Raw genomic sequence first — 15,077 nt, forward strand, 5'->3', positions numbered from 1 at the left:
TCTTACATGTAAAAGATGTTGACAGTATGTATACAACAATCAAATACATCAAACTAGCACAGTCAGCAATGAATCAAGACTGCATTAACCATAAGGATACTCAGACCCCTCCATTCTTTCTCTCTTTTTGACAGGAAAAGAAGCTTTATTTAGAAAGGAAAAACCCCTCCATTAGATTGTTGTCAAAGAGATATCTTCAATCATTAAATTGAATGGTTAATTACATAACTATAAAAGAGACTAGTCGAATCAGGCAAACACTACCAATGGTGTACATTGTAACAAGCGTCAAAATCAACATCCTTACATTTGGAGCAATAAAAGATGGTTTTAGCATGAAAACTTTAACAAAATAGCAATTCCGGCCGCCAATATGCCATTACATGCAAGAATCCAAGAAACAATAAATGCCAAGCCATTAATATTTCTTCTCACAACTTCAAGAAGATCATTTTCAGGATGCGGAGGATTTTTTAGGAAGATACCTGTAGCACTTCCCAGGCCTAACTCTCCCAGCCCTACCAGCCCTTTGCCTTGCAGATGCCTTGGATATTGGTGCTACTACAAGACTTTCAATGTCTGAAATCTGTAACAAAGTTAACAATGAATATATAATGAAAAGGAAATTTTTCTAAGCTTCAAGAAATTTGAGAAATGGAAGGTAGAAAATTAAGGGCCTAAGACTATTACATAAAATCAATGATTTACAATGAAGTCTCATATAAACTAGAACAAAGATAAATGAATAAATTAATGAAATAAAGTTACTGCAAAAAAGCATCTATATAATTAAAAAACTGAAACTATTCCACCTTTGAGTTATTAGCATTACTGAACAGCTTTTCTCAACATTGAATTAAAATGCGGCAAAAGAAAAGGCAACCTACTCATCTAGATGATCAAGAAAACATTAAAAGGAGTATTGATAGAAAACAAAACAACCCTAACTTGGACTTACTTTTAGCATTAAGAAAGATGTACATAGTTAATTTATCTATCCAATTGAAGTAAATTTTAAGTTATTAAGATCTTAGGCTATTTAAGTAGATTTCAAGCCATAAAAGCTTTGATTTCCTATTTAATGATTATAGTATTTACTTTAGTTCTAATTACTCTCTATTTAAACCAAGAGCATATAGCGTAAATGGCATAACCTTCTTTTAGTTACATATAATGACTTGAGTTTTACCCTTATACTCTCTCCCATTTTCTCAAAAAGAAAAATATTAATACATATATATAGAGGCCAATAAACTATCAACAACAAGAAACAGACAGTAATGAATCAAAAATTTCTTGTGCTAGAGCTACACTATCTCTCTGTGTTCATTCTTTTAAATCTATTCTATTTCACCTATTATGTTCAATCTACTTTCCGTTATATTTCTTCACTTTAATCTCCAATTTTATACAGTCTACTATTCTTCTGTTTCTCACCTGAATTTCCTCTTCTTTTAAACTATACATGAAAAATTAGTACCCATACTACTTGTCTTGTATAAATTGATATAAAAGCAAGAGAATCTTAAATGGGAACAGTTAGCACTAAGAAAGATACATGTATTATTATTATTATTACTAGTATTATTATTATTATTATTATTACTGTTTTGTTACTATTATTAATTATCTTTTGTTTATTTAGCCTTCAGGTAGATTATATGTTATTATAAACTTGTAGACTAGTAAGATTTTAATTTATAAAGCTTTTGCTTTCTTCTTAAAATGGATTTCTAGAGCATATGATAAGGTTTATTAGAATTTCTTGGATAAAGCTATGGACAATAAGTTTTAGAGATATACAAGAGATGTGTATGAGAAGATATTTATATCCAGCAACTTTCTCTTTCATAATTAGCAGAGAGCCTGAAACTTGGTCCAGATATGAGAGAGCAGTGAGAGAAGGAGATCCTCTCTCTCTCTCTGTTCTAAGTTACATTGGTGGTTGGTGTCTTAAGTCATATGCTTCCTAGGGGTCTCGACAGGGGCTCTTTAGGGGAGTTTACTCATGGAGGAGGATGCTGTAGAAGTTTCTCATTTGAAGTTCGTGGATGACACCATTTTATTTCTTAGGATAAGGATGTCTTTCTTAATAAAACCTCTCTGTTTTACAGGTGTTTGAGTTGACAGCTAATTAATTTGAATAAGGGTGAATAGGCTAGCATTAAGTTTAAGAATCACGTACATCATTGCTGACCTTCCAGAGACTTGGTTTCACTATCTGCATTTGTCTGTTACCTATTTAGGGATGAACCTGGGCATCTTCTGAAAAATTAGTATATATTGTACATTCTCATGCTAAAACTCAAAAATCGAACATCAAAAATTCAATTAATGGAACGACCAATTTCAAGGGCAAAATCACCGATAAACTTCAAAAAGGAAACCCAAGAAAAAAAGTAAAAGCAAATACCATACTTGAATAAAATCATTCATAGTATTTCTAGAAGGTATCTTTTTTCAGTTCAATATGACCATAATTTCAGTTCAATATGACCATAATTTCAGTTCATAAATTAGTTTTGGCAAAAGCCTAAGAGCAAAACTAAATGAAATAGTAAGAATAGAGAAGAAAACCACCTTAACTAGCAACACAATTAGATAATTTGAATGTCAAATAATAGAAGTGGAAAACTACCGGATTGTAGAAACGTTGTTTTGAGAATCCGCTGTCAACAACATAAACAATACCCTGCAAAAATATTAGGTAGAAGGTCATCCAAATAATGCAATACAAAGCTTTTATTTTTCCTTATTCTCTTCAAGCTATAGGAAAAAGGTTAGAAGAAAATAACTACTCCTTGCAAACCCTCCAGGTTTCCAATGGAGAAGTGTCTAATCACCAAGGAACGAATAATAAGAGAAGCTTAGATGGATAGCTTGCAAAAGGTAAATCTTTCTTTACGAACCTACAAATCGAGGCCAGAGCCACCAGCTCAAGGGAATTTGCCAAAGTCACACCTCCATTCTACAGAAGGCATAGTGGTTGCTAAAGTATAAATATAATAACTAAATCACGTTCTATTAACTTAAGCTTTTGACGTAATTGTTACTTACAACAATTATTTCATATGATATTAGAGCTTGAAATCAAGATTTTAAATCTTGATTACTCATATTTCTATTAAAATTAAATTTAGTGCAATGTATGTTAGTCTATGCTTCATTCACTTTCAACTTATGGACTTAACATCTTAAAATAAATGTTACTGCTTGATTTCGCCTATAAGTTTAATCTTTTAAAGTAACCGGTCATCAATTCAGTTAATAACAATGATTAAACCAAGAAGTGCAGATTGACTTGCATTTTCCTTAAACTATTAAATTGAGCCCATAAAGACTCAAAAGTCAAACCCATAGCCCTAGTTACATCTGACCTAGCCAAGAGAAGCAAGTTTAGCCACTAGGCTAATCTTCATTGCTTTGTGATTACACTTTAATTGTTTAAAAACAAAAAGAGAAGTTCAATGACCAGACACCAAGGGAATGGCGCCATTGTAGAAAAACATTCTCAGCAGCATCTTGTCAGTAATCTATAGGATCTCCTAAATCTTTACCTTTTTTCAAGGGGTGAACTTTGCAAAAAATGCTAAGTGCGCAAGATAAAAGATTGCTAGTCCTATTAAAGGGAGAACAAATAGCATGGAAACTAAATTATACTTTCTTGTACATAAATAAACAGAACTTAAGGCCAAAGCCAAACTTTCACCTCATAGAACATGCAAGTGAAGTTACCCGCTAGGCTAAGCCCCTATCTAAATGATGCAATTCCTGATGACTGACAAGGAACCAATTTCACAAGCCTTGCTAATAAGTCCATACCTCCAAAGTCAATGATGTCTCGGCAATATTTGTTGATATCACTACTTTCCTCTTGCCACCAGGAGTGGGTGAAAATACCAGCTCCTAAAGAAATAAGAAAACAGCAGACTCAATTAATTGGATATTCAATGATAATGCATAAACAACTTAAATATAACATAGAAACCAGATAAAGCATTACTAACCTGATCTGCTCGTGAAAGTCCGGAATATAAAGGAAGAATGATTAATCCTGAAAATTAAAATTTAATCATGCACTCATCCCCAGTTAAGGAAATGAAATTCTGAAAATACATCAAGAAAAATTTATATCCCACCGACTATTACAATCAACTCAATGTCAACTAATGAACAGTGTAAAATGGTTTATTTCAAAGAAAAAAAAAAATAGCGTAAAATTGCTTTGAATTGCTAATTTTACTGTAACTGTAGATTTCCATGCTCCATCTATGCCCTTATGTTATTTGAACACTAGCAAACAAAAACTTAAAGATTGTTGTGGTCCCTACTGATGGATCGAGTTACAGGACAATGAGCATGAAAACCAGTAGGATTGTAAGTATTCTGTGTTATAGACAATAGAAAACACAATTGCCACTTGTTCATATATTGCGAGACACCCTGAATACTTTGGACTACAGTGTTTGAAATGTTCTGTTTATGTTGGGTTACTCCTCTCGCAGTGGAAAACTTGATGCACGCTACCATTCAGGGGGAGGGAGTACGAATAGGGGCAAAACCCTTTGGAAAGGGGCCATTATTACAGGGTTATGGATTTTATGGCTTCAATGGAATCGAAGAATTCTGGATGATTGCTACTCATCAATTCAGGAGATGTGGGATAGATTAATATTTTTGGCTAATGCATGGGTCAAAGCTCGTGGACATTATTCCAACCATGCTCTCATTGAGATTCATCAGAATTGGGATGTGTAAGGATCCAGGTGCAATCAAGAGAAAATCAGCAGGGAGGCAGAGGATCAAAAGAGGTGCAGAGAGGTAACAGTAGCAGGGAAGCATAATGAGAGCATGGGGAGCATGGTGGAACCATCCGCAAAGGAGTGGGTGGACTTAAGGAGCCCTAACCACGTGTCATAATCCTGTGAATACAGGGAGACATTTGTCATACTTTGAGCCGTAGAATCACCTACCGATCAAGGTTGAAATCTTGACCATCTGATCCTCTGCTAGGGAAACGTGGTCGGTGATTTGGAGGGGTATTTAAGGTAAATAGGATTATGGTTTTCTGGAGCTGATAGATGCATTTCTGCTGTTTGGGGTTCTCTCTTGGTTTTCTTCCTCTTCTACTTGACAGCCTATGGTTCTCCTCCGATTTCTCCCTTTCTGTTTCTATTTTTTCTCTCTCTCTCTCTTTCTCGTATCTCTCCCTTTCTTTCTCTTAAATCCAAACGCATCTTCTTAAATTGGAACCATGTACACAGGTCCTGACAGGATGCTTTTCTTTGGCCTCCTACAGGTACCTCTTCTAGTTGATATGTACTTATTTTACTTCTTTTTGGTTTTGGCAAGGATATCTTATTTCTCCGTGCTTGTATTCTTCTCTTTCTTGTCTTAATAATAATTCTTTTAGAATCATGAGTATTTTTGTGGTCTTTCTTTACCTATCTTGATCTTACTACGGACTTATTAGGAAAGAACCTAACAATTTTTAGAGTAAGAAAAAATACCTACAACATGAAGACATAGCTGAAACCGAGATCCAATTTAGAGAAAAAAGAAGCACCATGTAATGTTTCCAGTAATTCTTCAATAACTGAAATTGGAAATTTATTCTTAACAATGTGAGAGTTTAGAACACAATAATCCACATAAAAGCTCCAAGAGTTGTCCACCTTCCTAACCAATAAAACGGGAGAGGAAAAAGGATATTGACTTGGTTTAATCAAGCCTTGTTGTAGCATACTATCAGACACTTCTCAGTATCATCTTTTTGCAACAGTACAGCCTCACAATAATCACTGGAGTACATGTTTTCCAGTCTCATCTTTTTGAAAGTGTGGGCAAAGGTACAACCTCACAAATGTCCGTGGAGTCTCTGGAAGTAATATAATACGATGACCACATGCATCTGGAGGAGGAAGGCCACAAGGTTCTTGAAAGATCAAATCAAATTCCAAAAGTAAACAATTCCATGTCACGTCTTCATGAGTGAGGGATGAAAGGTGTTGGAAAATAGAATGTATATTCATTATTGAATAATTTGGTCCTGTATCTATACAACTTTAGGTGCAAGAAAAGGAAACACTAAATAATTAATTACATACAAACTTTTACTAATAAAAGGGCCTGATGAAAATCTATATGATCTTGTTGTGGCAACAGGCCAACCATAGCATAGAAGGAAATTTTGGTTGGTTGAATTGCATCTTCGCTCTGGATTTCTAGGATTTCTAAATCCAGACACTCCACTGGAAATGGGTTGAAGACATCCAGCCAGAAAAGACAATTACAATAACTCAAACTTCTCTACACAGTTAAAATAGATGCCTGAGCACTATCATTCCAGTTCTGTCGCCAACAACGGCTTCACTACTGGAGTTCAACAAAGAAGAGGCTGATGATTTGAAGGCTTGTCCTTTAGCAAGAAAAAACGTCAATTGCATGTGGAGCTGCTGAGTAACTATGAGGATCATCTCTAATAACATTATGAGAGACTCATGGCCATTTTTAAGCCATGGAGATTCTAAAATGCAACCTCCAATAGAGAAGTTCTCCTTCAACCCACTTGAAAATATCTCTACTTTTTGCTCCAATAAGAGAGCACTGGCCTGCAGAGCTCGAACCGAACATATTTCTCTGTCAGTTCCTGTTTGATTTAATTTACAGTCTAAATGCAGTATACTATGTGATTTATTTATTTTATGGTTTTGAATGCATGAATTACTGTTTACTTCATTATGGTTTGATTTTGTGAATCCGATGATATGCTTGCCTTATTGGATGCTCGTTACTTGTTAAGTATTCATGTTTACGTGAGAAACGGAAAACTAAGAAAAAAAAGTAGAAAAGGTATATGAATTGATAAATGGATAAGTTGACAACCTCATTAGATATCCTAAGCGATGGTAGACGGATCGGGTCCATAGAGAACCCTACCGGGAACGTTGTCTCATACCAGACGGGGTATGGAGTCCTTAAATGTTTTGGCGCTCATACCGGACGGGGTATGAGGACGGCCCGCTTCACTCTCATACCGAACGAGGTATTGAGATTTATTATTTGGCACCCATATCGGACGGGGTATAGGGACGGCCCTGTAAATTAAGTTTATCAAGAGAATAGTTCACGGGTAGCGGGGACCCCTATGGATCCCCACAGATACTAGTAGACTGATAAAAAGGGGACAACTGTTATTTGATGATTGAAATATAAAAGTATGAGATATATTATGTTACAGATTATGTATGAACTTATGATATCTATGATGTTATTGTTTCCATGGGTCGTTTTTATAAATTCCACTGAGATAAGTGGACGGTAAATGGTTTAATTATTGATAAATAAATTCACTTGAAACTTGTGCTCTATTGGTTCTTTTTTTTTTTTTTTACCAATCTTTACTTTTGTAACAGTGATATAGTGTGATATCTTTACTGGACTAGTGTACCTCATTCCTTACTTAACCGTTTCAGATCAAGAGAACTTGGTTCCCGAACCCGATCTACAAGAAAACAGCGAATAGATACCTAAATGTTTATTAGTTTCTTTTATAATCTTTCATTTCCAGTATTTTCCTTTAGAGAATTTATTGTCGGTATTATTAGTACTTTAAGTTATTGTGTAAGGAATATTAATTAGAACCTTTTATTTCGCTTCCGCACTTATATTCTTTATATACATTTCTTTTTTAAATTTCCGATGTCGTTACATCTAGTTTATTATAAGAGGAGGAAGAGGTAGTTATTCTGGAAATTATCTACCTTATCCAGAATCTAGTAACCACTTTTTTACCTTCTTTTTGACTTATTCCTATTTATTACTAGTAATACATACATGCAGCATAGATTAAAATATACGCATAATTATTTAGCATCTCTTCGGAAGTATATAGTATGTAGGAACCTGAATCTTTGCATAGTCAGAGTAAATGATATATCAGTAAAATACTCATATATATAATTAATTGTATTTCTCTTTTATCACCCCAATAATACTACCCCAATAATGTGACTATATAGGGTCCTCTAATTTACTACTTTTGCACATGGTGTAAGAGTTCTAATAAAAAAACTCTAACTCCTTTAAAACCCTATTTTAGTTTTGTTGCCGAAATCAAAGAAATAGCTTAAGGAGGTCAGCAATCATAGCTGGTCACCACCACTACTTAGGTGGCTAATACAGACCCGCAACTACCCACCAAGACCAGTCTTCATTGCCAGCAACAGCACCATCACCAATCTTCATAACCAGATGTTAGAGGAAGTCTAGCTGCTGCGCACCAGCAAGCTGTGCACATAAGCAAGACCCTCTAACCACCGTGGTCCACCAGTTCCCTCCAGCCGAAAAACTACGTGCCCTCCAGTTCCTTCCAGCTGAACGTCGTGTACTTGCTGCCAGCCATGTCCACCTCAGTCAATCCAGCTGCAGCCGCCTCTATCCTGCAGTCCGGTCACCAACATACAGGCAATGTCACATGCACCCAATATCGCCTGTAGTTGTGCACACCACCAAACAAGGTTCAGTCGCATGCGCGCATCACCAAGCCATGCCTGCCACCCAAGCATATCTGTAACCACAGCTTCTGCTCCGTACAATCGCACACTCCTGCCCAGACAATCGTGCACCACTGCCCAACAGCGCACCTTACCCAGCCGCACACTTGTCACTTTTGTGCAAAGCAAACGACTGCGCAGCCTCCATAGTCGCGTCTGCCATTCTGCACACAGGCAGCATTGCCCCTGCTCCTCCCAGCCACAAACCATTGGCCGCGGATAGTTGTGAAACAAGAGAGTTTCGTTCCAGTATTGTAATTCTCAACTTTGATCTATTTAATCCATCTTAATTGCCTAAGAACATTAAATCATGTCAAAGGTTACACCGTTAGGTGCCAGTTACCTGGCTCATTTAGGTATGTTTTATATCTCTCATAGTTTAAATGTCTCAAATTAACTTTTCATATTATCATCAATTGTAGATCCGTGAGTCACATACCACAGAACCAACTCTCCTCAATTTTTTAACACCTATGCCTCTCATTATCCACAGTAGCAGGAATTTGAACTGTAAAGTTTACCCCTCACTTTACATTACTGATATATTACATGTTTCTAAATTCTGCATCAAGCTAATATTAATAACTAAGGTGCCCTAAGACCTCAATTTCGTCCTTTTGCAGGACCAAAACTCGAGGAGGTCGATTGAACTTGTTGAAGTTCAAAATTTGAACCTTTTTTTCTTTCCAAAATTTCTTGAAACTATTTTGCATAATCTGGACAGCTTCACACAAGTTCCTCAAACACATCGAGTCATTCCCAATTGTGAGTAAGCACACCATAGTCCTAAGTTACAAATAGATCTCCTTGTCTCAGATCGTGGAGACTAGATTCAAGAGTAGAAATTTTTCATGTGTTTTTTTTTACTCGAGTAGAACTCCTTAACTGCTTCCTGAATTTCGTGTACTATCCTGTACAACAAGAAATTAGTACCAGTATCATTTGTCATGGAGTTAATCAGTCATGACACGACCAAATTATTCTCTATTTTCTAAGTTTAGAACTTTGGGTCTTCGGTTGGGTGACTTCTTTAGTGAGATATTTTTCTCTCTCTCTCTTCCACATATAAACATCTCGATCAATTGAGACTTTTAAATATAGTTGCTTCTATTTAATTTATAACTAGTGATCGATATTTGAGTTGCTTTTGATCCAGGTGGCTTAATTGAAATAATTCTATCAAACTGAAATATGACTTCAAAGAGGTCACTAGTTCTTGTCGTGGCCACTCCATATTTAGTCATCAACAAGAGAGAGGAAAAAAAAGATTTTTTAAGTTTCAGAGATTCTACTCTAATATAATAAAAATTTATAATTAAATTTTCTATCTATTGAATTTTCTTCGTAATACTTAATTTATATCATTTGGATATGCATAGAAGAAAATTAGAGAGAGTTTTAGTAGGAAACTAAATAAAAATTCTTCTAATTATGGAAATCGACTATGATTCTGTTTCACATGAAAATTTCCCTAAAGATATCAATTTATATAGAAATTGGACTTCTACAAGAAATCAAATTCCTACATTTTTCTACCTCCATCCCTTAAAAAGGAAACAATTGATGCTGCACCACGACCTCCACCAACATATCTGTCGCAATCTCATCGTTGCTACTATCACCATCACAATCTCCACCATTGCACTACCACCACCACCATTAATCATAATTGAGGAAAGGATAATATGGTGTATATATTATCCTACTGATGTTCTTACCCAATCATCCTAAAAAGGTGTAACGTAAGAATCCAATTCGTGGCAAGGTGTCACGGTACCTTCGCCTACATAACTATGACAGGTACCAAAGGCAGTCTAAATTTCATATGGCAAAATGAAATTAGGATGGATCTAGATGCTCTTTCAAGTTTTATTTTCACCAAATCAAGCTTTAAACTTCTTTAACAAAAAGTAAAACAAAAAACTCAATCCAAAAACCTACTCTTAATAAAAGTAGTATTTAGCGAGGCCTATAAATATCTCTGGTTTCTTGAAAAATTCATATCAACACAATGCAGTAATTAGGTTGAGTAAGGCATGCATGGTAACTGAATCTTTTACTCCCTTCAAGTCAATTTCCCAAATTATTCTCTCTTCATACACCAAATACGTAAATCCCTTTGTTTCCATTAAGAAGAAGAATGAAACTAAGATGTATATGCTACAGAGTAAGCGGATGTCACAAGTTGCAACTGCTTAATTAGAGTATATGCTATCATTTGTACCTGAAGATCTTTTTCCTCTGCTCTGAGTTTCTTCATTAAGCAACTTCGCAGCAGCATCAATATCATCCTGACCAGTAAGAAACACTAGGATATCTCCAGCAGGCTCCTGATCAACAGATATAACATAAACAGTTCAGATAATGGAGGATAAATTGACTTTTTAATTAGTTTATAATGAAGTTTTAATCAGAAGAAAAAAACCACAAGAAGAAAAGAAATCTGGAAGGGATGGGGAACAAGGAGACACATCAGAGAAAAGCACTAACATGTGCAACAATCCACAATTCATTCAGTAACTTAGCAATAGCAAAAGTTTTCAAGATTAAAAACATTGACAATATAGTTACAATCTATCTTTCTTAGCAGCACGAAGAGTTCCTTTCTGAAGCAAGACTTCTGGGAGATTATGACATTTTTGGTTTCCCTCTGACCGAAGCTCCACAAGAAAGTTTCAGATATTACTATTTTCTGTGTTACACAGAAACTGAGAGGCGATAATTTTTTAAACTCAGTGGGTTCAGTTGAAAGTCCTTTTTGTGTTTTTGCATTTTCTCCTAGAAGGCTCTAGGAGGATATCTTATTTTCTGTCATTGTAACAATATCATTCTCATCTTGAATAATAATTCTTTTTCAATCAAAAAACAATCAGGAATCCATTTGGAAATCCATATTTAAATCGAATAAGAGATTATGAAAATTGCTTAAAAGTGATAGAATTAGAACATTGTTCCGACTCCACCAATTCTTTTGTAAGGCCAAGTTTTTGTCATTTTGGATCAGATTTACATGATCTCCTAGTTAAACTAAATTCATGATTCATCATAAACGTAAGTATTATCCTCTTTGATAGAAAATAAAGTATAATTAACAAAGAGAGAGAGGAATATGGAATTACTGTTCCTCCCAATGAAGACAAAGAAATAGTTATGTTCGTTCAAGGAACAAGTACTCACAGGGCGACATACATCAATATGGATGAGCTCAAGTCTTTTGGTTGCTCTCCGTGCTTGATATTTTGAAAAAGCTTGCCCCCAAGCTCACAAACTTCACAAACATCAATTAGTTCCTTAAAGATTGGCATTTTTCTGCCATTTTCTTCCGTTATAGGTCCTTGAGAGACTACATATTACAGTGTCCAAACCTTTTGTGCCAAATGGCAGCATCCTCCGTCAAACCATTAGTACTCAAGGTTCCATTTCAAAGAGAAACTCCTACCCCTCATCTTCAACGACATCACCTCATATCCACTTAGGTTTAGCATAGGGAAAGACTTGCTTTAGAAAACCAAAGAATAATATTCTCAACCATTTGGCCAACACTCAACAGATTTCGATCAACCTTAGGCACTAACAGCAAATTAGATCTCATACCATTTAGAGTTGTCAATGCCAAACCTCCTTGTCCTTCCACTTCCAGGTATTCTCCATTAACATATTGACCCTTGAGTTGTAAGATCTATTCAGCCTTTTTGATAGACTCTCTTCAAGTGACATATGGTAACTGCAGCCACTGTCAGTCAACTGTGCTTGGCTGTTTGAGCAGGTTGAGTAGCAGCTGGCCGCAAACAATGCTCCTCTTCAGCCACTTTAGCCTTCTACCCAACTTGTGTCTTCTTAGCTTATGCACCTCTTCCACAGATCCACGGGTCTTTTAATACCTACATTGGATTCCAGGCCTAAACCAACAGTATTTCTCCAAGTGGCTGGTATTTTTGCAATTTGGACATGGAGGAAATTTTTTCTTCTCCGTGTCCTTTGTTGCCTTCTTGTTTCTTCTTCTTTCCCTTGCTGCATCCAGCAATGTTTCCTTGAGCCTTGCATTTGTTCATCACCACAAAAGCCTCATTTATCCTCAAGGATCTCCTTTTTTGGGTTGCTTGCAAGGTATTCACAAGTTCTGCCAAGGTTATCTTGGAAAAATCCTTTGAGACTCTGAGAGAGGAAATTTTGCTTCAAACTTCTCGAGAAGACTCACTAACAACTTTTCTACCAGCCTCTTACCCATTCTCTCTTTTCCAAGCATCCCCACGTGATTGACAATCTTCATCACTCTATCCGTGAACTCATTGGTTGTTTCTGCTTCACTCATCCTAAGGACCTCAAACTCACTCCTTAGGTTGAGGATTTGCATTTCTTGGTGTTCTCAATTTCTTGGAACTCCTCCTTGATCCTGTCCCAAGCTTCTTCGCCCATTTCACATGACATGATCTTTACAAAGATGTTTCAGAAATAGCTGAGTGAATGAACGAAATGGCCTTGTACTCCTTTTTATTGGTGCTTCATTTTTGTCACAGTAGGGTTTGCTCTTAAGGAAGGAGGATCATCACCAACTTTTACAACTTCAGAAAGGTCTGTCCCATTCAAAAGAGTCTTCATTCTTACTACTGAAAATTGATAGTTTTCTTCATTAAAATGCTCCCTGACCAAACCGAAGCCATGTTCAAAAAGTTCTTACTCAGGTGAGTTGGTCTCCAGTGGTTTTGCAGCAGAAAAAGGGTCCTATTTCTAATCCCTCAAACAGCATATAAGCTCTGATACCACTTTGTAGCTCTGTGTGTGTGTGTGTGTTGGATAAAAAAGGAAACCGGAAGGAAAACAAAGAACACAGCCAACTGAGATAAAACGAACGAAGGATAGGGAATATCCTGGAACTAAAAACTGAACTTCATCTTTGTTAAACTTCCTCAAAACAAGAATGTGGTTGACTACAGCTAATCAACATCCAATAGTGGCAAATATACTGTGCTTGTAAAAACAAATAACTTAAACACAACATAAACTTGCCACGAAAAGCTAATTAATTACTAAAAGTAATCTACTCAATTTTTCTTTAAATAAAATAATCTAGTCATAATTAACTAAAGTGTAAGAGACTTAAACATGAAAAACATCATTGTTGACAGCCAAAAAGTCAACCATCAACACAGATCAAATTTTGAAACTAGTAAGATATTTCAAGATTCCTAAAGTTGAAGAAAACTGTTTAGCCCAATTGTGTATACACATTTCTCAAGCAATTATCAGACAAATAGGATGTTTTCCTAGCAACAAATGAAGGGCCAAAGATCCAATTAAATGTCTAGGGAAGGAAACATCATCCCTTTCATCTCCAACAGACATCAGACTATAAATTTCTTTAAAAAACATCAAACTACAGTTTACCACCACTGTCAAATTACCTGATCATGAATCAACAATACAGTTGAAACCGCAGCCTGAACGTAGTCTGAGACAGGTTCCTCAACATAATGAATTTGCACATTGAACCCCCTGCCCTGAAAGTCAACTACACAGAATCAAAGCTCAATATTTTCCATTCACGAAAAATAGTCTTTTTCATCAGACTATATGAAAGACAACTCCTAAGGTAATGTGTTGAAAAGATACCTACACCATAAAAGTAATGAAGTTGCCAATCTACAAAATGATTTAAAATATATATATATATATATATCTTTCAGAAAGGGAAGACAGATGTTCAAATTGCCACTTAGAAATTTACCTCGACTGATAGGATTGAGGGCTCTATCTTTGGTCCAAGTTCATCATCACCTTCTGGTCCTCGACGTCTTTTGCTATTTTATAAGGAACATTTGGATACTTGAGTCAATACTATAAAATTGTGCAACTTCAAGTTCTTATGGATAAATGACCAATCAATTTTTGCATCCAGTTTGGTAGAAGAATAAACAAATAACTAACACGTTAATCCAGTACAGGCAGAAACCCAAGGAAGCCTTGAAACCTTTACAAATATTCCAAGCATGTGTAAGCATAAGGTAAGCTTTTGGCATTTGATTGCAGAAGCCAACAAACTCATGTCTGTAAAAACCTGTTTACTAGACTTGTAAACGAAAACAAAAGCTCATAATTTGCTTCCACCATTGATTTTATGCAGCCCTTGAGAGTTCTATTTGGGAATGCAACTTGAAATCACAAGGACAAAAGAAATAGAGGGAAAGAGTAAATAACTTTAAACCAATATTTAGAAGATAACCTGGACTGGAAGAAATTAGACATCGATTTTGCTTCAATTGTAGCTGACGAGATAATTAGGCGCAAATCAGGGCGCCGCCGTTGGATCTAGAATTATATTCAGTCAAAGATCAGCAACACAAACCACAAGAAAAAAAATTGCAAAAACTTTCTAATTTTTATAACGATCACCTTCTTGCTCGTGAAAATTATACCTTTTTCAGGAGGCCTAGTAAAATATCAGTTGAAATAGACCTTTCATGAGCCTCATCAACCATAATGACACTGTGGGCCCAGATAAGAAGGAAGTAAATTACAGATATT

At 35.8% G+C, this 15,077-nt stretch overlaps 1 protein-coding gene across 1 annotated transcript in view; it reads right to left on the reverse strand.

Moving 5' to 3' along the window:
- LOC110822033 (RNA helicase family protein) overlaps positions 1-15,077 on the reverse strand; it is a 46,678-nt gene that overhangs the window by 12,344 nt on the left and 19,257 nt on the right. The window contains exons 6-14 of the mRNA XM_088208319.1: positions 14,969-15,038; positions 14,776-14,861; positions 14,281-14,353; positions 13,958-14,053; positions 10,780-10,885; positions 4,008-4,054; positions 3,823-3,906; positions 2,639-2,692; positions 486-586 (exon numbers count right to left, since the gene is read on the reverse strand). Of these exons, the coding sequence (XP_088064445.1) occupies positions 486-586; positions 2,639-2,692; positions 3,823-3,906; positions 4,008-4,054; positions 10,780-10,885; positions 13,958-14,053; positions 14,281-14,353; positions 14,776-14,861; positions 14,969-15,038 (717 nt within the window). The remainder of the gene's footprint in view (positions 1-485; positions 587-2,638; positions 2,693-3,822; positions 3,907-4,007; positions 4,055-10,779; positions 10,886-13,957; positions 14,054-14,280; positions 14,354-14,775; positions 14,862-14,968; positions 15,039-15,077) is intronic.

This window comes from Carica papaya, chromosome 7 (genome assembly GCF_054855325.1).
Source record: "Carica papaya isolate Zhongbai chromosome 7, ASM5485532v1, whole genome shotgun sequence".
In the NCBI taxonomy this organism is placed as follows: domain Eukaryota; kingdom Viridiplantae; phylum Streptophyta; class Magnoliopsida; order Brassicales; family Caricaceae; genus Carica; species Carica papaya.